The sequence below is a fragment of the Cyclopterus lumpus genome, chromosome 12 (genome assembly GCF_009769545.1).
Source record: "Cyclopterus lumpus isolate fCycLum1 chromosome 12, fCycLum1.pri, whole genome shotgun sequence".
NCBI lineage: Eukaryota > Metazoa > Chordata > Actinopteri > Perciformes > Cyclopteridae > Cyclopterus > Cyclopterus lumpus.
In genome coordinates, this window is record NC_046977.1 from 15789934 (window position 1) to 15813811 (window position 23878).

General features: G+C 44.5%; 2 protein-coding genes across 2 annotated transcripts; both read right to left on the reverse strand.

Moving 5' to 3' along the window:
• Positions 1-5424: 5424 nt before the first annotated feature.
• On the reverse strand, positions 5425-21244 carry mamdc4 (MAM domain containing 4). Its single transcript, XM_034547514.1, has 29 exons — positions 21193-21244; positions 19653-19745; positions 19306-19473; positions 18708-18833; positions 17988-18221; positions 17755-17880; positions 16980-17132; positions 16745-16848; positions 16402-16557; positions 15650-15740; positions 15438-15551; positions 14748-14840; positions 14520-14657; positions 14282-14421; positions 13874-13982; positions 13684-13788; positions 12402-12536; positions 11665-11792; positions 11279-11495; positions 11039-11176; positions 10822-10949; positions 10546-10636; positions 10214-10363; positions 9913-10038; positions 9679-9803; positions 8148-8253; positions 7377-7558; positions 6823-6888; positions 5425-6419 (listed from the first exon to the last, which is right to left on the reverse strand). Exons 1-29 carry the CDS (start codon positions 21242-21244, stop codon positions 6384-6386), a joined length of 3630 nt encoding a protein of 1209 aa, XP_034403405.1. The 3' UTR covers positions 5425-6383.
• Positions 21245-22334: 1090 nt separating this feature from the next.
• On the reverse strand, positions 22335-23878 carry phpt1 (phosphohistidine phosphatase 1). The gene is made up of 3 exons (XM_034546764.1): positions 23509-23878; positions 23025-23152; positions 22335-22892 (listed from the first exon to the last, which is right to left on the reverse strand). Exons 1-3 carry the CDS (start codon positions 23672-23674, stop codon positions 22800-22802), a joined length of 387 nt encoding a protein of 128 aa, XP_034402655.1. The 5' UTR covers positions 23675-23878; the 3' UTR covers positions 22335-22799.

Here is a 23878-nt window from a genome sequence, read left to right on the forward strand (position 1 = left end):
TATTTAACTGCACTGCAAATACCACAGCGATGACGCGGGCTCACGTATCCATTAGGTCACGTGACGCGACACTCGGAGTGTGTTTGAGTGATATTTCCATTACACGCCACATGATGTTTCTATTAGACCAAATCAAATCCTGCATGCTTCTTGACTTTCAACAAAACTGAAACCTTCTTCTCTTCTGTGGGGAAAAAAAAAAAAAAAAAAAACTAAATTGCATCCATACTGTGTATTGTCAACACGTGCAAAACATTTAAATTAACCACCACTGTCAAAAAACAACCCATTCTGCTGATGTGTTTGTCCGCTGTACATGAAAACAAAAACAAACAAATCAGACAAATCATTGCACAGGTCTAGCGTCGGCACAAACACACACTGACAGACGACTCCCATGAGGAATAATGAACACCAACCTGCGCCAGAGAGGACATCTGCTGATAGCGTCCGACTGCTGTTTGCTGAGCTGAGAGTCTTGCAGCTCAGTGAACACAATTAGAGGCTAGAAGCTGCTCATATGTTCAGTTTCCGTCAGGTTAGCTGTCCTGAGATCAGGGGGCGGAAATTCAACAACCCCTACAGAAACAGGACCGGTCACATGGGACTGTGTGGTGCCGGGCAGTTTCTACACGATACCCCACAAAACTCCGGCCTGATGGTGAAGATGAGGCCCTGGCCCGGGATGGTTAAGGGAGACGTCGACGGGCAGCAAGTCCCGCTGGTTTTCCCAGTTTGTGGGTTACTATCTAGATACAATGCGAGGGTGTGTTTGAGTGTTCGATGTGTGCACAGCGCCAAAGACACAAGCTGCGTGACAGGCCGAGGTTCCATGAGATACAGCAAGAACAAACAGTAAGTGATCCTTGAGTATTGTTCAGATCAAGAATGAACGTCAATGCTCAAAGGGTTATCTTATTTAGACAAAGTTATGGCACAGTGAACGGTAATAAAACCTTTAACACTGATGCATTTGAGGAATTTGGTTAAACATGAGTTAAACATTTTTTAAAATGTATTCTTATTTTTTTTTAATGTGTTTTACAGCAAGGAAGGGTGACCAAACTCCATTGTTATTGTTGGCATCTGGTATCTGGTTACACCCACAAATCAAACAATATCACAACATCTCATAAGTCAATTATCTGGTGATGTGGTTTCTGTAGATGGCATTGTCCTGGCATTTGTTCATCTACGTAATATTTAAAAAATCAGACACATCTTGTCTCAAAGCGATGCAGAAAAACTGATTCACGCGTTTATTCATTCCAGACTAGATTACTGCAACTCCTTATTATCAGTTGCTCTAATAAGCCTCTTAAGTCCCTCCAGTTGATCCAGAATGCTGCAGCTCGTGTACTCACAAAAACTAAGAAAAGAGATCACATTACTCCTGTATTAGCTGCTCTGCACTGGCTCCCTGTAAAATCAAGAATCACTTTTAAAATTATTCTCCTCACCTACAAAGCCTTGATTGGTGATGCACCACCATATAAGGAGCTTGTAGTACCATATTGCCCCACTAGAGAGCTGCGCTCACTAAATGCGGGGCTACTCGTGGTTCCTAGAGTCCTAAAAAGTAGGATTTATGGAACCAGCTTCGACTTTCAATCCGAGGCAGACACAGTCACCTCATTTAAGAGTAGACTTAAGACTTTCCTCTTTAATTGTGCTTATAGTTAGGGCTGAATCAGGTTAGCCCTGGTCCAGCCCCTAGATATGCTGCTATAGGCTTATAGGCTGCTGGGGGACGTTTTAGGATACACTGAGCTCCTCTCTCCTCCTCTCTCTCTCCTTATGGATGAATTTGCATCTCTCCATTGCACCTTACTAACTCTACTTCCTCCCCGGAGTCTTTGTGAGTTCTCGTCTCATAGGGTCCATTGGACCTGGCTGTGTCTGAAGCTGGTCCTGGGTCCTGACTCCTTGCCCCTGCTTCCTACTTCCAGCCCCTGGCCTGGACCTGGCCTCCTTCCCAATGGCCCTGCCTCCTTCTCTGTGCCTCCTGCCTCAAAGGCCTGGCCTCATTAGTCCGGCCTCCTTCGCAATGCCTCCTGCCTGGTGGACCGGCCTCCATCCATCCATTATCAGCCGCTTATCCGGGGTCGGTTCATGGTGGCAGCAGGCCGACCAAGGCTTCCCTCTCACCCGCAAAATTTTCCAGCTCATTCTGGGGGATCTCGAGGCGTTCCCAGGTCAGCTGGGAGATATAATGCCTCCAGCGTGTTCTGGGTCTTCCCGTGGGTTTCCTACAAGTCGGACGTGCCCGGAAAACCTCCAGCGGGAGGCGTCCGCAAGGCTTCCCGATTAGATGCCCGAACCACCTCAGCTGACTCCTTTCGACACAAAGGAGTAGCGCCTCAACTCCAAGTTCCCTCCTGATGTCCGAGCTCCTTATCCTCTCTCTAAGGCTGAGCCCGGCCACCCTATGGAGGAAACTCTTTTGGGCCACTTGTACCTGAGACATTGTTATTTCGGTCACGACCCAGAGTTTGTGACCATGGGTGAGGGTCGGAATGTAGACCGACCAGTAAATTGAGATCTTCACCTTCAGGCTAAGCTCCCTCTTCACCAAGACGGTCCAGTGCGGCGCCTGTTTTACTGCTCCACGCCCCTGCTGCACCTAAATATCCTGTCCATGAAAGTCACGAACAGGACTGGTGATAAAGGGCAGCCACCCGGTCTACATAGCACCCAACCCCGATGCTTGTCCGTGCCGGTGGTGAGTCCACAGCGTGGCTGCTCAATGTTCTCTTTCTACGGGCTGAACCCAACCGGGCCCCATGGGCGAAGGCCCGGCCACCAGATGCAAACATGTTTACCACTAAGCTGTGGTGAACATGGCTGCCTGTTAAACATCAGCATGTTAGCATGGTCCTTACAAGGACAGTATGCTAGCGCGCTGACATTAGCCTTTAGCTCAAAGCACCTCTCGTGGAGCTTTGAGCATGACTTTAGACTTGTGGTCTTGGTTTTGATACATCTTGTAACCATTTTTGTCGTTGTCTCCCTTTTTTGTGAGTTTCCTATTTCATGTCATGTTATTCATCCATGAGATGTTGATGTTTTCTTTGTTTGATTTTGATTTGATGGTCAAAACATTTACACAGAGGAGTCAGTCACGTCATCACTGAATCCAGCTGAAAATGTAAATAAGTGTAGACTTGTTCCCCAATACATATGGTACAGGTTTCACAACTCTGGCCCCTTTGCCTAATTAAAGTTTGGCATGAATAGTTCAATTGGATTTTGAGTAGAACTTATATACTTTCGTACTCCACTGACAGTCGTCTTGAGTGCTCACGGAGCTGGAGATGGATGTGTAAAAGGCCAACAGCTTAAGTTCAAGCGAATAAAAGGCACTCAAGTTCAGAGCATGAACACAAAGTTCTATATGTAGGTATTGTGCAAGTCAATTAAGCTGAACACAAAAGCAGATCAACAATGGGGATCACATCAACAGGCTTTATATTCAAATTCTGAATATAGAAAAAACAGATCAGCCGCATGTACAGACAACACCCTGCAGTTCCCTCTCTCTAATGATGGTGGAGAGCAATAATTAATTGCAGTTCGTCATGTGGCCATAAAACATTCTTGTACATCACTGTCAGTTCTCCGAAATCGCAGCGATCAAAAAGCGTGATGCATGATATTCTTGTTGCTTTTCTTGCTGTGCAACATTCCAGTTAATATTACTGTTTAGCTTGCGGCAATCATACATCACACTATTCATTCACTGAATAAAAAGATGCCTTGCTCAGGATTTTGCATGTAGACGTGTGGGCATATCGTCCTCTGAAACCTCGATGGTTTCAACCATCGGCTGGACTCGTTTTAAAAGACAGCAGAGCCACCACTCGGAGAGCAAATTCTGCTGTTGTTGTTGCCGTTGGCCTGGTTTGCTGCCATTCAAGTAACTCCTCAACAAGTGTCCTTGTCTGGCTTCTCTCTTTCTATCAGGCCTTTCTGACGATGCGGCCGCTCTTCCTCAGGTCCCTCTTTCCTCTGTCGAGCCTCATAGACTGGCTGCTTGTACTCCAGGCTCCCTGGCACACCTGGGCGCTGAGGATGAGGTACAGGTGATTAAAACATCTCAAGATAGACAGTCTACAAGGAAACACATACTTTCACTACGGGTCTCTAAGGCTCAAGTAGAACCTGCTCAGGTGTCATCCTCATGTGACTCATGCAATAACAGGTAGTCATATACGACAACACCCAAGCAAGTCCCATTAACCGAAAGCACTGGAAGAAAAGCCACTAAATGATCCTTGTAGCCTATATTGAACTTTTAAATCACAGCTTTGTGTACAGATCAAGAATGAACCTCAATGCACAAACGGTTATCTTATTTAGACAGTTATGGCACGGCAAACAGTAATACAATGTTTAAGACTGATACATTTGAGGAATTTTGTTTGTTACATGAGTTTACATTTGTATTTTTATTTAAAAATATGTTTTTCAGCAAGGAATGGTGACCAAACTCTATTGTTATCGCTGGTACCTGCTGACACCTCACCAAACAAGATCACCGAATGTATTAATAATCAACATCCGTTTTTCAGCTAATCCTTACAATACCAGTACTTCTATACTCATCAAAACATATTGGTATACGAACTACATGTTCTACTTCTCATTATAACCAAATCTAAATCCCAGCCACACGTACGTGCGCGCTCGTGTGTGCACACACACGCACACACACGCACACACACGCACACCTCACCTTGAGCGCAGCAGAGGTCCAGCGGCTCGTCGTGGGGGCTTGGCGCTCTGTCTCCGGTACTGCATCCAGCCGCAGACCAGCTCGTGCGCGATCATCGCGTACAGCAGGAAGATGAGCACGGCGGGATCCATTCAGCCCTCACGCGCCGCTGGATGAGGACCCGTCTGCGCAAATATAAAAACGGTCCAGATGAGAAGAACAAACCGTATGTGAGCTCACGGTCCTGGTCAATGACGAGGGGGAGAGGGGGGTCCTCGTGGCCAAGTTGCCCCGCGTCCACACCACCTTTAGGCACTCAAGTCGGCTGCTGCTGCTGCGGTGGGCACTCCATCCGTGTTATTACGCAATGGCTTCAAAATCAGCAGGTCATTCGAGTGAAACCGGTGGTTTTTAGACGAGTCACGGTGACAACAGCCGATAGGGGACACCGGAGGATGTTGCCGTAGAGACGCGCGCGTTGCTAAGGACAGGATGTCGTCATCCCCTCTTCCTACAGGAAAAACGAGGCATTTGGCCCCATAGCGGAGCCATGCAGGGAGCTGCCACGCGAGAGAGCACGTGCGATTCCCATAAAGGAGACCATTCAACCTCTGATTCTTTGCACTTTAATTGTTTCACATTCATTTTTAACGATGTATTTCACCGACTGATGAACGCAATAGATAACATAGATTATTTAAATGCAGAGATGAAAGAGAAAAGCAACAGTCTTTAATTTGAGGGGACATAATAATAAAACATTTGGTAAAAATGATTGGTAAATCAGTTAAAAGGTTATCAAAATTCTGGGTTGTTGATATACATCGATAATATCTTTCTGCACTAATTGTAAGCAGACAACAATTATTACTTTCAACAACCATTAAGAAATACTGACAAAATTCATGATACAGTCCTTTAAATTAAGTTACTCTCAAAGGCATACTGACAATGTGTGAATGCTTTACTTTAATCAATTCATCACCACAGGTCAATTAGATATTGTTTCAAAGCGGAGTAAAGTTGTAATACATCCCTCGTACAGACATTTTACAAACCACAGCGTTATATGTCAACTTTCTCTATAAGCTTGTTTAAAAATATATACTTTAAAAAAGGTTTAACGTCATTCTTTTCTTTCTCCCTTAAAAAAAAGGGCCACTTTCTATAACATTGGGAGACTCGCGAGAGATTTTTTAACCTTTAGCACTGTAATGCGAGTCAAGCTCCTCTCCCAAAATGCACCATGGTGTCTTTCATGAGACCCTCCTTGCCTGGTAAACTCACGTCTTTCTAGCTCCACGTTCCCAGTTCATAAATATCCAAAATGGATCCTAAATCTCCAAGCAACCATTTCTGCCATTTGTGGGTTGTGCACGGTCTCGATTCAAAGGCAAGTAAAACTAATATCGGTCCACGACACCGCAGATGCTCTCCTTCTGACGTCCATCAGTCTGTCCACGGGCAGAGGGCTGTGACCCTCGATGGCCCCATCGGATCTGAAGCAGCTTCATCGATTGTGGCATGTGCGAGAGAGAGTGTGTGTGTGTGTGTGTGTGTGTGTGTGTGTGTGTGTCATGTAAGGGCGACACAAGCAGTTCTTCTGCTGTGATATCGCCTCATTTTCACAAGGCCACCTTGAGGTGGCAGGACCAGCGCTCCACGTGCATCACGCCACCTCCATCTCTTTGACACCAGCAGAGACCTGCAGGAACACAAGAGGAGGGGGAAGACTTTAAAATGGGGTCGTAAACAGTACCGTTTTCTGTGGAACACTGCACTGCGGCGCGTTTTGGCAGATAAAATAAAAGGAGCCCTCTGAGTATTTGAGTTATCATATTCATCCTGAACATTAATAAAAGAGAAATCACAGCTTTAACCGAACATTGTGAACACAAGTTCATGTGCAATGTTTAGGGCCGACGGCTGGGAGTTTAAATCGGATTCCTTTCTGGTGCTCGAGTGGTCAAAGACACATTAGTGTGGCTATAAAACCTCCGTTAACCATATTCAGAGTGCATGTGAACAGAGAGGGATACTGTATATTCCCCACCCAACAAATGCAATAAAACATCAGTCATAAAGAGTTTATAGCGCTCTACACTCACAGTGACATTATTGAATCCAGCTGCCATCGGATGGTTCTGTACCGGTGGAACAATCACATGATCCTGCTGCAATGAACACATGATTCATCGTTAACCGGACGCAGTACAGGCGAGAAGATGCTGCTGCGAGTTAGCTTAGCTCACCATTCTTGTTAAAAATATGATTTTTTTTGTTTGTTTGTCCGGAGAATTGTGGGTCAATAAGTGGTTGGTATATGGTCATTTTAGAGTGTAATTGTATCCTTTAGCAAACAGACTTTATGCATATCAACGATATGTGTTTTGCTCTAATATCACTCAAAATGACACCTCACCAACAACAGCTGAAAGTCACAGATTTACTGACAGTGTGATGCACATCATGACAACTCTTTTTCTGCTTACTCTGTGTCCTTCTTACCTGCTGTTGTTTCCTCCCTGTGCTTGGTCTCATCATATTAGATGTGCTCCCATTTTCAAAAATACTGCCGGATGCTACAAATGACCCTTTAATACTCCTGAAACCAATTCGACTGGATGTGTGTGTCAACGGTTCGGGTGTCAGATTAACTCACTGTGAGGTCTGGTTCGTACACTTCATTGCTGAAGCCAATAACAGCTGAAGGACCGGCCCCGGTCTGGATCGCCCGTTTGGTTCGCAGGTAGTAAATCAGCAGGGCGATCAATGTGCCGATCAGCAGCAGGACCACGATGACGGACGCCGCGATCCCTCCGGCGTTGTCTCGCTTCGATGAGCCTACAGGGAAGGTGGACGACATTTAGTTCCCAGTTCCAAGACAGCAGGAAAAGGGCTGTTTTTTGTGTTTTAAGTCAGTTGATGAGCTGCTGGTAATTAAACAAATTCCTTTAGTGCTGGACATTTTTACAAGGCAAACTCCTAAGAACAGTGTGTTCCATTTTTAGTTTGTGAGATTACAATACATTAATTGAATTAAATAAAAAAAATTAAAAAAAAAATTAAAAGATGCTTTGTACCAATATATATATATATATATATATATATATATATATATATATATATATATATATATATATATATATATAAAATTGTCTTTCAGCGGATAAAATGAACAAGATGTAACGTGTAATGTGTCTGTGAGCTTTAGAGGTGCCGGTAGGCTGATAGTTCTATTTTTGGACAAAGCCAGTTTAGCGGCTTGCTGCTCTCCAGTCCAACAAGCTGCTTGGCTGAAGTGTCACATTTTGTATATAAGCGTCAAAGTGAGAAAAAAAAGTGGTGCCAGTCTTCTCAATCCATGTCCTCAACTATTACTTAAAAACATATTTTTCTGAGAAAAACATTCAACACCGCTGGCCCGTCTTACTCGTGAGTTCATCTGTGACTTTGTTAGCGCAGTTGACTCCGACGCTGTACTCAATGTCATCCAGAGCCACAACGCCTGATGAGCCTTTGATTCCTTCAAGAACAATCTGTGGACAACAAGAACAAAACGACAGCGCAGAGAAAGAGAGAAACAGAGAGAGAAAGAGACAGAGAGAGAAAGAGAAAGAAAGAGAAAGAGAAAGAGGTGCGTCAGTCCTGCCCTTGACGTTCAGTAAAGTGCAAAAATGTCATACACCGTTGTGCTGTGGATAAGCGTACATCCAGAACGCTGTATAGCAGGGGTTCTTAACCTTTTTGACCTTGGGGCCCCAGGACCAATTCAAATAGTAACACTGTATTGGTTTAACTAATTGATCTCCATCTTGGTTTGATTTGTATTCAACAACTAATTCAAATCCACTTACAGCTGAACAAGCAAAAGCATGACGCAATGTGATCATCAAGACATTTGTTCATCATGTGTATGTAAACCTGCACAACAACAAAATGCCCAACAGGCGAAGAATTCATTGAACAAATCAAGCTAATACAAGAACAAATTTAAAGGGTCAAGTCAGGCTTATTAACACAAAAATAACTAATAAATAGATTTTACTAGAGAAAAAAAGGAGGCACCAAAAAAAAATAGAAATGAAAATTTGATAAATAAATAATATGTGGTAATAAAATGGAGACATTTAAAATAATATGTTTCAAATTAAATAAACTGGAAATAAAATTAAATAATGTGTAAATGAAAATATAGCCTCATAATCTGCGAATGATATGCTTCAACAGTCTTTGTGTTTGCAGAACCGGAAGTTGCACTTCATTTCTGTGACAACTGGAGTTTCCAGTCAGTGACATGTTTGGGAATCTGGAAAACATTTGACTTCCTCTTGAAAAACCCCACCGGCTTTCCCACGAGCGCTGATGTTTAGTCTCGAGAAGGTGCTTTAGCTTTGAGGCTTCAGTGCTGCGTTGGTAGCGTTAGCCCACTACACACACACACTCCACACACACACACACACACACACACACACACACTCCACACACACTCCACACACACTCCACACACACGTCTCTGCCTCGTCACCTCCATTAATAAAGCCCTACTTAGTGAAGTCGGGATTGTACTTTCGACTTTTGGGGGATTTTATCACGACTTTCGTCTTAATTTGATCGTTTTTAAATACTTCTCCATAACCTTCGCTACAGGTTAGCGGCTGGTTGAGTGTCTTCTGCTGTCTATTGGAGCTTGTAAAACAACCGACTGACGCATTACTGCCACCAAGTGGGAAGCTATATTGTAACTGAGGGACTCATGGATAACAGTAATACCTCTGGTGTCTTTAATTGATAATTTATGCGGTCCCGCGGCCCACGGGAGCAAAACTAAAAGTTGTTTGCGGCCCTCTAGGTGGTGTTCGCGGCCCCATGGTTAAGAATCACTGCTGTATGGAGTTTAAGAACGATATTGCTATTTAGATTAGACACAGTATATTGTATTTCCTGGCAGGTGAGAGTCTGACCTGGTATTCCTCCGTGGACACGATGTTGACGTCAAAGCGTCGCCACGGCCCTCCCAGTTCACGCACCACGAGTAGCTGATGGTAGCGATGTTCAGAGAGCCTCCACACCCTCAGCTCGCTGTCCGCTGTAGTGCAAGTGTGACAAAGATGTTGAAAAAGGGAAGCGCATCACACACACACACACACGTCCAGACTACATCCGACGGGCTTTTTCGCAAAAACACGGATCCTTACACGAGTGCGGCTTGTAGGCCCAGAATTTCAGACAGGTGCCCTTGGTCGGGGGCAGGTGGGGGCTCAGCAACTGGGCGTTTTTGTAGGCCGCCGTCCGGTTGCTGCTCGGAAAGAACAGGAAGTGACCTGGCGGAAAGGGAAAGGGGAGGTAGTAAAATGGACACGCGTACGGCCCACTTGTGGTAAAATAAATGATCAAAGGGTTGTTCTCCCTGCTTCCTGACTCAGTGCGAAGATCTTGTTGAAACGCATGCCCGAAAACATGCCCCCCCCCCCCCCTCTCTCTCTCTCTCTGGTTCACCTTTCTCTGTGCCCAGACTGTGGTCCTCAGGCGGGGTGAGGTAGTGGCTCTCAGCCTCCGGACTCGTCAGCTCCCAGTCCAGTTGGTCCACTTTAGTGTTTTGAGTGTTGCTCCAGCTACACATCCCTCTCTCCAGACTGCACTTAGAACCTGAGATATATTTGAGATGAAGTAGTGAACTGGTTCAATTCGACCGGCACAGGACTGCACTGGTTGTGTGAGAGTTCGTTAGCACTTTTCTTCCAACAATTCAAGATAACACGGAGGGAGTCATAAAAAGGATAATTTTGCGGCTCCAGAATTCTTATAATTTGGCCGACGCAGACACAAACCTTGGTCTTCACATGCGTGAGCCGCAATGAAGATGTCATCAACTGCAGTGTAAGTGTTTATTCCTCCGGCTCCGACCACCTCAAACTCCAGCTGCAGAGCAGAACAAAGCTGGATAAAGTATCTGTATAAAGATTTATACAGATTTAAACAGATTTAAACAGATTTAAACAGAAAGTGTAAGGAACGAGAAATGAGATCCGGTTGTAAGACAGTTTCAATAGTTTGTACGCAATACTTTGCGTATTTAAAAGGCTCCACAAGGCTCCACTCTGTACCTGCCAGTCCACAAGGGCACTCGAGATGTTGCCGTTGCCATGGCGCCAGACGTCTCCCTGGTTCAGACTGTCGGAGAAGATCTTCACCCTTTCTCCCTTCACCGGCTTCATATACAATGTCAGAGAACCTGAAAAAGTACACAGAGTTATGTCGTGTTTTTTTGTTGTTCTCATGTTTGTGTGTGCGCTCGTGTTTCATTGTGTGACTGTGTCTCACCAGGATTCACTCCGCCCATGTGGTACCAGAAATGAACGCACTCCGTCTTGGCGGTTCCTTGGCGGACAGGGGAGGCGAGGACTGACGTGCCACCCGACGGAAGGAAGTTCGCCCCGGTGTTCACCATCATGTAGAAACCTGAGCCACCAAACAGGGAGAGGGTGCTCACAACTCACTGTCCCTCAGTTCTTCTGCCCGTACGTTCAAATATGACTCTCATTCAATGGGACTCCCTCTCACCCAGTTCGGTCTCCAGCGTGTGGTCGGTCTTGGGTCCCGTCAGCGTGGCGGTGTGTCCGCTGCGGTGCAGCCAGTGTACTCTACCCGAGCTGCTGTATCCACACCGCTGGCCTTCAAAGGAACACATCATCGGTATGGTGCACGGGCGGTCCACGAACGTCACGTCGTCAATGGCCACGCGGCCGTCAAAACCAGAGCGCACTGCTTCAAACATCAGCTGGTGGGAGGCGAAAGGTCAGAAAGGGTGAGATGGAGAGGAAGGAAGATGATAAAACAAACAGGACCTTTGGCACTGTCTTCCCCTCTTTTATTGTCACTCTCTTTTATCCTTTCTCTTTTATGTGACAGAAGCATGACGCTCTGTGACACTGCAAGTCGTTACATACCCGGAAGTTTGTCAACTGGTGCGGCACCGGGCAGTGCGCCTCGTGCCACATGTTGCCATGAGCTGCACTGCGGCTCCAGAGGACGGCCTCGAAACCGTTGTTATCCAGCAGCTTCACATTCAGAGCACCTGGGTGGGATCAGACGGGGGAGGACGGAGCAGTAGGAGTGACGTTATTTCTCAGTTTTCTCATTATTTACAGCTTCTATCAGGAAAGTCGGTCCTATTTCATTTCAAAACAAACATGTAACCCAACGGCAAAATATATCCTTTTAAAAACCACATCCTGTTTCTTCTTGTGTATGATTATTCAAAAGGGAAAACGTCACCCGCCTGTTTTAACGCGGGTGCGCAATCAACGTTGATGGTGAATGCGGTCGATGGAAGCAACAGAGTCCTCACTGCTGCGTGCTACATTGACACAGAAAACGCAGTTCTCTCACTCGCAGACACGTGCCAGAAGTTCATGCACCTCCCAGGATGCACTGCGGGTGAGCTTCTGACGCCTGGAGGGTCCCCCATCGGCGTTATCCTCTTGCAGGGCACGTGCAGCTGCAGCCTCTCTGAGGAATCCTTCACTCGACTACATTTACCCTCAACAATGATTGGACATCCACATAAAAAGGCATGTGGTTTTTCCGCTTTGAACTTCAGGTATTTCTCCCCCCCCCCCCAGGCTGAGAGAACCTGATGCTTCTTTAACATTCCTTCACTCTGAACTGCTTTCAAGTCAGTCACCTGTGTTCGGCCCGTAGAGTTTGTAGAAGAAGAACAGGCAGTGATCTGAACGACCTGGTAACTGTGTGAATGAAACCAAGCGTCCGAACGCCCCCCGCAGAGAAGGACTCCACATGTCCACGATGAGGCTTCTGCCTGCACGTCAACAGAGAGGGGGGGGAGGGGGGGAAAGCATCACAATTACAGCAGTGGCACTTTATACACTGCAGTCATACTGTGTTGTCTTATAGTGATTATGAGTGATGCAATGAATTAGCTATATGAATTACTGAGTTCAACACATTTAACACAAATAGACTCAAAGATCTGATCACTTTAGCTCTATTGAAAAACAGCAATATATTATTCATTTAGATTGCACGTTTAAAAAAAAGAAGAAAAAAAGAAGGCGGAAACTGTTTCTGAAGACTTAAATTGATACGTTTTAAAAATAAAGTCACTGAGACAAGTTCAGGATCTCAGGTCTTTTGCGTTTTGAGGCCTTTACCAAACAAAGTAAAAGTAAAAAGTAAAAGTAAAGTAAATGAACATGAATAATGTTTTTGATGAGTTTTCTTCAACAGAATTGAGAGCCATTTTCACTGTGTCGTCACTTTCTGTCCCCTGATACAGAGTGACAACCGGTATAATAATCATAATAATAATCATAATCACAGTGTGGCAGCGGGGTGTGGTTAGGCTCAGCTGCAGAGTGGGTGGAGCGGGGGCGTGGTTCAGGGAACAGTGTAAATCAGCTTCAGCTGGGATGAATTGGGGGTGTTTTGTCTGTCATATAAGAGTAGGAGTAGCTGGAGAACGGGAGGGGAGAGCGGGTAGCCGATACCAGGAGCGTTCGACAGCAGAGAAATCAATAAAAACTGTTATTGCCCTCAAGTTTGTGTGCGTATTGCCCTCTTTTGTGCCTGTCCGGGACTCAAGCTTGCCACACGTTTATCCAGACTAGAAAACCATTCCAAATGTCACTGACAAGAATATCACCCTCATGAATGTGATTTGAGGTTTTCGTAGTTGTGAGGGTTATTAAATGTTCTCACAAAAGAAACTATGAACAAAATGAATACGGATACTCTTCATATCAATTATTAGCATATATGTATATATATATATTTCTCCAAAACATGATTACGCAACATCATCCGATGAACTCCGTATGACACATTTAAAATGTGACGCTTTTTCTTGCAGCGAGGCCAAGGAAAGATGGAGGCAAGGTGTGCGTGCGTGTGATAGACTAAAAAAAGAAGCCCTTTTTATGTGCATTTTGGATTTGAATTGAGCTCACCGATGCCGATGGTGTGGTCCATCCCATCCAGCAGCGCCCAGTCAAAGTTGTCACTGTTGTCCTGATACCAGCCACACAGCCCATTCTCAAAGTTACACGACAGCCCTGACGAAAGAGCATTGAGACATTGTGACCTCCTAAAAGTCTGAATTATGCAACATCATGTGTACGGTCGATGGTTGTGAGTTACCTGTTGGAGAGGATGGGAAATATTCAGCATGACAGCTGACAAAGTGAACGCTTTTCACCTGAATCGTGGCGTTCGGAGGAAGTTTCTCAGCATGAGCTTCGAAGGCCAGCTGGGAAAGATGAAAGATGAAACCAGGAAAACAAAAGAGTGAAGGATGAGTCACAGCTTTCAACTAACACGGAGATCTGAAGGTGAAACTGTTGTATTTCGATGAATTAGATGTAGATAGACGGTCAAGGCTATGGGGACATTTATCGAACGTCTGCAGCTCTAAATGTTTTTAATTTCCTTCAAAGCTTGACACCCATCGATTTCAGATTCATATCCGCGAGTAGAAATGCATCGTCAATACGCACATTTAAAATGTAAAGATGAGAATGACATCAGCCCTGAGGACATAAAGCTGACCTGGAAGCGATATTTTCTGACTCCGATAGGCAGGTCGACGTGTTGCCACGCCCCCTCCCCTGTTTCGGTCTTCCCACTGAATTCCCACAGTTTGGGCCGCATTCCCAGCAAGCTGTCAATCACCCTGACAGACAGCTCACCTGCAGCGGAGACAGAGACACGTCAGAAGATCTGAGTCGCGCGTCCCGAGGGGAGAAGTGAAACAAAGACATGCGGGATAATGAGTTCATTTAGGTACCAATGTGATCTACGTTCCCAGTGAGAGCAAAATCAAAGCTCAGGGTGCAGGCAGGGCCCGAGGGGCCCAGGAGTGGGGTCCGTGTCTGGGCCTCGGTCAGCTGCTGGCCAGGGGCCTCGGATACGTACAGGTACTCCTCTGAGGGATATGAAAAAACAAACATTCTATGATTTGGAGATTTTTGATCCACTACAGATTAGTACAGAGTTGAGTTGTCGTGGGTTGTACCTTTAGATGTGTCATTTCGGTGGAGCACCCAACCTTGACCCCCAATGCTGGCGTCAGTCCAACCGGAGCTGCCCTCGGGGGAAGAGAAATCACCTGCGGAAACGATTTGACCTGTCACTCGAAATGGAGACATATAGTAATGTGCCGCTGTATTTTATTGACAGTATAATGCAGGAACTAGCTTCAGTTCAAGTAATTGTGCCTGATACCGATAATAAAGATATTGATTGTGTGTCTACTTTACTATATTACAGGACTAATAAAGGATTATCTTATCTTATTAGCTCATCAGCATGCTAAATGCCAAAGACTCTGATATAGCATTGTTGGGATGTGGAAAGAGATATTTATTTGATGTTCACGTGTAAAGTTGTGAAATTATAAATAGTATTTGGTTTGCTTTTGGAGGAGATGTAAGATATTTAGTATTTTTGTGTGTATGATATTTTGTCTACAGTTTTGTTAAAGAGGGCTTTAGTTTCAGAAATAGTGCTTTAATCCATTTTCTTTATTTGAATAACTTCAGATGACTTCTGTCAACATAAACCAACATTATTGCACGTGAGTGCTTTTCACGTCCGGTGGTTGGTTAAACTGGGGGGGCCCCTGGTGGCTCCTGAGGTCTAACGCAGCTTCCACTGTGTCTTTTTGATGAAAGTGAAGCAGAGTAAAAAGAAAGAAGAGACTCGCCACATTTGTTTTCATCCTCCGCTCCGGCACAGTCTCGATGGAAATCACACAACTTGACTGGCTCAGCACACGGGTCCTGAGGAGGTTGAGGAGGCTTTGCCCAGCTATTATTGTCTGTTCAAGAAGAGAACGTGAGATGGCAGATTTATCACACCGCAGAGAGAGTTACCACTCATTCTGTGGAGATGTGCAATCTTTTTTTAAAGGATTACCAGATGACAAGCGGCATTCAGGGGACAACACAATGCTGTCGATGGCGATGCCTCCATACGCAAAGTCCCTGACTGCTGCCACGATTACGATCTGTAATGACAGAGAAGAGAGTGGAAACCGAAGTGGTATTCGCCCATTTGGTAAAAACAATTGCTATTTAAAATATATCTCAAACATAAAGGCCCTCATTTCTATATTGACTGATTTGTTGTGTTCCATAGTTCTGGGGACGCTCAGTACGTATCCTGGTCACAATTCAAAAAACTAATTTCAGATCCTCGCTAAAAGTTATTGTTGTTACAAGTTTTGACAATAGCCAAAGTCCCATACAAATATAACTCAAACTTGAACTTTATTTTCCAGAAAATAAATGAAAATTAATGTGCGTTTCCGTTCACTGCAGTTATGTAAATATTAGGAGTTGGGCGCATTGCTATAACCGTTTGTATTGCACCTTTCATGTGTTTTGCTTTTATTGATACACCAACATTTCCACACAAGTCATACCTACAAACTTTTATTCATATTTTTACCTTTTCTTGTCTCGGATTTTGGTTTTTTCCAAGAAGGTGAATTGGGTGGATAAATACTAATATGCTCATATATGAACAAAAGATGACATTTACATTTGTGATAACATTTTTTTTTTAAAGTCTGCATAAAGTGTGTTAGCGCATTTTCATTGTCTCTGTTTTAAATATGACATGCGCCCAGCTAGCATCAATATAATAGCTACAGGTGAAGCACTCACTTGGAAAATGGAGTGGGCGACAATCTCCACCTCCGCCTTCACCCAGACGTCGCCCAGAGCGCCGCCCCTCTCCCACACCGGGTAGATCTCTGTATCTGCCACCAGCACCGTGAGACCGCCGGACCTCGGCCCAAACTGGTGAGTGTACATCACCATCTACAGCGGGCGGATACAGAAAACTGGTCAGGCTATAGGTTGAGAGATATCGTATTTTTTCCTTTTTCAAAATGTTGGTCATTCGTGAAAAAGAAAAGTCAGACTTTGAGGAAATTACCATGAAATTGAAGTGCAAGAGTAAAATACAAAACTCTCCGACTGAAGTGGGGATCGGTTTGGGACTCACCTTGCAAGGGTGTGAAATGTTGGTGGCCTCAAGGCTGGGACTTTGGAACATGGCCCAGTCGTTTGTGAGACCCCCATCAGGGACAGTGACATAAAGGAAGTGACCTGCAATGAAAATAGTGATATATTTTAGTTACAGATCATTAATTATTCTCTTTAAAAACAAAGTGAGTTAGAATACTTTAAAAAAAAAAAAAAAAAAAAGTGACCCAGTTGACGTCGTCAGAATGGGATACCTGTTGCACTGTTGGTGGAGTGATCCCTGCCCGGTCCTTTCAGAGGATCCGAGTTGGAGATGCTCTTCTGATTGGTCCGGACCCATCTCAGTTGGGACACTGACCTCATGTCCCAATCGCAAAAGCCCCTCTCGAAGTCACAGGCCCGGTACCCTCCTGGAGACCCATTAAACACATGTTAATGGGGCTCACTGAATGCATGCATGCATGGGGTCCAATGTACGGGTGTGCATAGCGAGGAAAAGTTGCCTCTTCCTCACTGAATATCGGGAATGTTGTGAAGTTTTGAAAAGTGTATTCCATACAGACACCGTTGGGGGGAAATCTGGTAAATTCGCATTTTACAGCAAGACAAAGTGGTGTGGAAAACACGGGTAGGTGGACTTTGACTAATGAATACAACAATAAAGAAATTCTCCTCACGTCTTTGTCATGTTGAGCTATGGAGATACTTAGTTTTTAATGTCCCAGATTTTGAAGACATCCAGTTTACAAACTTCTGCTTCCAACCAAATACAATGGAGGCAAAGGGAGTTGTATTGGAAACAGCAATGTGTAAATGTATAAATACATAAACAATATCCCAGTAAACAGTTTTCTTTGGGCTTTTCACTAGAAAGTATTTTTTTTATTGTTGGTTAAACTGCCCTCTAATCTCTCCTGCACTGTTATCACAGACTTGTGTTTTGTACTTTGTCCGTTTGTACAGTCATCCCTGTGGGGACGAATTCCAAACATATGTACTACTGTATATTACTGCTGTAATATGTCTCACCACAGTTCTGCTCATCAGTCCCGTCCCCGCAATCGTCGCTGCCGTCGCAGAGCTGCCGCTGCTCCACGCAGCCGCCCCGCGTGCACGCCGTCATCTCTGGGTGACACTCTTCCAAGGGGAGAGTCCCTGATGGCGTAGCCAGAGACAACCATCGTTATTGATCAGTTTACAAATTAATTATCATGGACTGCTGATGGCACTGAGGCACGAGTGGGATGCTGTGAGGGACTCACGGGGCAGAGCACAGTCCAGGAACTCCAGCTGGTCCACCGCCACGTCTCCTATCCGGCCCTCGGAGCGCCGCGAGTGCAGATGGATTCGGAAGCCTGTGGGGATGCGGCCCAGAAAGACGGTGGCCTCCCTCCAGCCACGGACGCTGGTGGCCTCGGGGCGCCACACGACGGCCTCCAGAGAGTCCTCGCGAAGGATGGACGCCCACAAGGGCGTGGAGCCCAGACCCGTGTGAGCTACAGGACAGGGAATAAGGGCAGCTGAAATCAAATGTCGCCTCAGTGTACACAACAATAACTATGTCGACTTAGAAGTTTAAAATGGCTACAGCTGTAGAATCAAACAAATTATGAGAGATAATTGTCTTGTAATGTTTCCAATGTGCAATAATTCAAGTGTGCAAAACTTCCATTGATACAGCATTTATACTTTTTTATATATACTTTGTAGCATTACATACAACATTTGCATTGTATTTGACAGTCTTTTGTATATTTGACATAGTCCTTTATTTAAATGTTTTCTTATAAACGCACCCCGAGTATCAATAAAGTATTTAGATTCTGATTACAAACAGGGATGCATGAAAACAAATTTACAATAAATACATACAAATTGAATTTTAAAAAAAGAAAGAAAAGAAAAGTAGTAGAAAATAACATGAAATCCGGTCTATGAGCTTGTGTTTGAGGGCATGACCCGTAGTGAAGGAGAGTCGTTACCTGAGTCCCACAGGAAGTATCTGAGACGGAGGCGGCAGGTCGGAGAGGACTGTTTCATCTCTGGGGAGGTGAGAACCGCAGAGCTGAGAGACCCCGCCATCACTGCACTCACTCCCATAAACCAACCTGTGCGATATGGGGATATGAAAGAGTCTGACAATCAGATTCATAAATGCATGAATAAAATACATTAGAATAAAAATGCAATGCAATGACTGTTGACATTAAAAGGAGGACATGTATCAACATGACTTAGAGCTCCAGGATGTGTTTTCAGTGTTCACTTAGTGTCAGCTTGGTTGTAGGAGACAAATATGGGTACAAATAACTCTCAAATATGTTATCCATTTCTGTGTACTGTTCATTGATCAGAGGAGGAACATAATCATTACAACAATACTGTTTTCTCTCCCCAAAGTTTGCATCCTGTCCGTTACACGTGTAAACAACTGTACTAATGTATTCTATAAGATACTGAATTCAATGTATTTATTCCCAAGTTGAACCAAAAAAAAAAGCACCTCATCATTTATTTATTTTTGTAATACTTGTCGCATGGACAACACGAGGACAGAAAGGGAGGAGGATGAAACCACACCTGTCGCTGTCCCGGTGGAGAAGTCAGAGGACGGCCCGCTGTCGGGCAGCGCCGCCCCTCCTCTCTGAAGTCTCTGCCAGCCGTACAGTGGTGCGTTCAGGGACTGGTCGGTCCACCCGCACATCCCGGCTGCCTCAAAGTCACACGCGAACCCTCTGCCGCTGTAGCCTTGAGAGGCGTAAAAAGAAATGGTGATCATGTTCTGGGAGGTTTCTGCTCGTGTTACGAGCACTATGAAGCAATAATTTAGGCTTGGCATGGTAAAAAAAAAGAAGAAGAAGATTATTGATGTCATTGTCGTTTTAAATCTTATTTCAGCAGACATGTTCCCCGGTGTTCAGACTTACCACAGTCTTGCTCGTCGATGCAGTCCGCACAGTCGCACACAAAGTCGCATTTCCCGTCGGGGGCCTGGCACCTGTGAGCCCAGGAGCCGGCGGCTGAGAATAAAACATCAGGGAGCTCATAACATACACACACATATCAGATGTAAACGTTAATATTCTGAAGATTGGTGCCTTGTGTGATGAAATAGATGAATGTAGTCCAGTGTAGCCTGTTTTTAAATATTGCAGATGTGCATGTATATGCATATGATATGTTTCATATCTCGTTTGGAAAAAATAAAACACTATCTTCCCTCAATGTCCACTCAACCACTCACGTGTTCTGAAGTTTTCGACCGCGTCGCACTGTGTTCATCGGTGCAATAGAAGGTTTGAGCTCGGGTGTCGTGAAAATGCAGCTAGGTTTTTCAACTTTTAGGACTTTTAGGACTTTTAGGACGCGATATGGTTAGGGCCCTTGAGTGGACAGAACCAGCCAGTAAGTGGGTCCTTGAGTGGACAGAACCAGCCAGTAAGTGGGTCCTTGAGTGGACAGAACCAGCCAATAAGTGGGCCCTTGAGTGGACAGAACAAGCCAGTAAGTGGGTCCTTGAGTGGACAGAACCAGCCAGTAAGTGGGTCCTTGAGTGGACAGAACCAGCCAATAAGTGGGCCCTTGAGTGGACAGAACAAGCCAGTAAGTGGGTCCTTGAGTAGACAGAACCAGCCAGTAAGTGAGCCCTTAAGTGGGCCCTTGAGTAGACAGAACCAGCCAGTAAGTGGGCCCTTAAGTGGGCCCTTGAGTAGACAAGAAAATGGAAAATGAACCGTCCGACTCATCTCAGGTTTTGACGTTTCACGTCACTCCTGCCATCAGATACATTTAGTCGTGGAGTAGAAAGCACAAAGTATTCCTCTCCCATTATTGTAATATCTTAAGTATCACAGGTGGCTCACAGCTGGATCGGTCTCACAGCTGGATGTCAGACACCCAGCAGATACGTGCTTCACTGACTGAATCATAAGGAGACCAAATGTTCAGTTATCACAGATAACTCAGACCTACAGGATCGAGCGGTTCTTGAGTTCTGCCAGAGACCGTTTAAATAAATTAGAAATCCTTTTTGACAAAATGTCTGATCTTCTATTTCTAAATATTTCTGGTATCCAACCTCAACCGTTCTAATACAATTAACATTATAGTTTGGGTAATATACCTACCTTTAAAAGAAATTACATCTACATTGATAGAGATTTTTTTAAACACATTTTTTTACATGGTTTTTCTTCTCTTTCAAAACAACAAATATACAATCATTGTAAGACCGGAAACATCTACATTTGAACATGTGCAATAAAGTGTATATATTTACTGTATAATCAATATCAATAACTGGTTTTATCCAACAAGTAAAAAAGAAAAATCGATGCATGTATATGAATGCTGCTTTTGTTTGTTGCCATATTTCAATTACCATCAAGTTGATCCCAGCCAGCAGCAGCATTGTTTCTACTTTTAAAGAGTTGCTTCTAATCCCACACCCTGAGAACGGAGTCTTACCGAACTGCAGAGTCAGCAGTAGCGCGAGGGTTGAGCTCCTCCAGGGCAACATCTTCCTCTCTCCCACCCGACGGCACACTGGAGAGGCTTTATTGGCCGGCTGTGACCTGTTCTCCGTTCCTTGGAGATAACGCCCGGACTTTATATTCTCCCAGCATGCCACAGCAACGAACCCTCATAAAAATAATTTCCCCCCAGATGATTTCCATACGTTGCACAACAACTTGAGGAGACAGTTGGCAACAGAGGCGCACGGCAATTCAGGTGCAAACTGCACTGTAGTCTCCTAAATACATAAATACATCAGCACTTCAAATAATATTATCCTTCTATGTCATCTTTTTTCCCCCAATTCCCCCAAATAGTTTACTGTACTGACTTTGTTTTGGAAATGCACTTTAAGTCAAATAAAGGGCCTTTCTTAAGGGAACTTAAGTCACCTTAAGAACTAAGATCCCACATTTTCACATGACATAAATGGAAGTTGTGCAATGACATCAGTGCCATATTCTAAGTGGTATGAACCCTTTTATAAATGAGCTTAAAGACCATATTAGTGTCAATATTAGCAGCCATGTTGCCACTTACTTTATGTTCCTTTCCCTAAAAGGCGTCAAAGCCACCGGATATCACTGTTGCCTCCATCTCCAACTGGGAGACATGACAGATCGCATAACCTGGAAGGTCCCGTCCAGGGTGGTGGAGGATTTGGGCTTTCCGTGTGTGTGTGTGTGTATATATATATATACATATATATATATATACACATACATATATATATATATATATATATATATACATATATATTAGGAATAGTGTGTGTGTGTGTGTATATATATACACTATTCCTAATATATATATATATATATATATATATATATATATATAAAAACTTTTGATGGAATACACGGTTGCGGCCACAGTTGTTGCCTAACAATGCAGGTTTAAAATACTTAATATTAAGAATATTCATTCAACGACATATCTAATATTTGTTCATTGGCAACCGGGATGTTGGGATTTTAACACACTTCAGCGCAACGTCATCTTGGAAGATCATCAAGTTCATTTTTGTCTTATCTAATCACATTTAATTAAGGCCACAACATCCTGCAGCAGTGTACAGTCCGGGTGCTCGTGGCCAAAAGATAAGCTTTTTTTTATTTTTTTATTGGGGCTCTGCGACAGAAGGAACATACTATGCACACAATTTAAAAGCAGTTTTCAGGAAACATCTCAGCGATGATGTCATATTTATGAGGCTATGTGACTCTACAACAAGTCGGTGAGCGACTGCATGTCAGGATACATTATTTACTCACACTAGAAGACAATCGTGCATTTTTAGTAGAGTAAAAATGTGATAAACAACATTTGTTTGCCATTTCTTTAAACAATTTGTAACATAAAAGTGAGCCCCTCCAAAAAAAAGGCTTGTTTTCTAATCACACCCGCCGCTGTGTGTCAGTCTTAAGTCTTGGATTATCAATGTGGTATCAAAAAGCTCCTTATAGGACTCTGAGTGTTCCTAATGAGGGGGGTTACAGATAAGTGCCATGTCAGTCCAGGAGAAAAGGGCACCCAACAGAGGCTGATCTGAGGTCAGTTTAGTATCCTTCATTGTCCCAGGTCACATCGTAGTCTGGATACTGAGCCTTCAGCTTCTCAGTAGTTACAGCGTGGTTCGCTCTTCCAAAGCCCTGCAACGAAAAAGTGACACGTCAGCGTTATATTAGAGTTTAACCAGTTATTCATAGCCAAGTTATTACGCGCACATTTGTCACTCTCCACATCATCACAGTTTTAGTTTTATTTCAGCAGAATTCTCTCACTATTGAGTGTCCGTAGACGTGGATCTTCTTGGCCTGGGGGTCGTGGTTGATCCTCCCTCCTCCGACACACTCACAGTCCAGGTGGCCTCCCTTTTCCAGCTCTTCTGACACCTTGTCATAGATATCAGCTGCAAGACACGGGATGGGTGAGGAATGCACAAGCGTTGCACGTTCTAATACATCTCCAGATAGAAGTTAGAACAATAAAAAACACACAGCAGGCTCAGCATTCATATTTACTTTATGGATATGAGAGTCATTTAAAATCACAGCTTTTGACACACTTGTATAAATGAAAACTGTGACTTGTTTCTGGTCATCATTGGTTCATTACTAAGACCAGACACTAGATGGCGTTAAAGGGTATTATGTATACGAGAGGGGTTGACACTTCACGAGGACAGCTATACGTGAAAAGTCACCAGTTAACAGCGTCGCCTGTTAAACCGTAACACCGGTCTCGCGCTCTGCGCCGCAGACTCACCGTGGAACTCCGCCCAGCCGTACCCTCGGACGATGTCTATCTCCGAGTCGTCGCCCTCCTCTTTGCTGTGCACCCTGATGAGGACGTACTTGAAGACGCCGGACGGGTCGATGTCGACCCGCGGGATGTTGGCCATGAGAGCCGCAGCCCTCGTCTGCGTGCACATCTCTGGGCTGCTCGGCGAGTAAACTAGCAAACACGCCAACAGACCCACTGCGTATATTCTCTCTGCGAACTCCGTGTCTGCGTCTGCGTGGAAAGCTTGAACAGCTCCCGAGCCCGTGTATATTGTTTTGTTTTAGACGCGAATGGACCAGCGTGAAGTCATTGCGACATAACCGGAAACCTCACAGTCGCGTCGCGTCCGCTT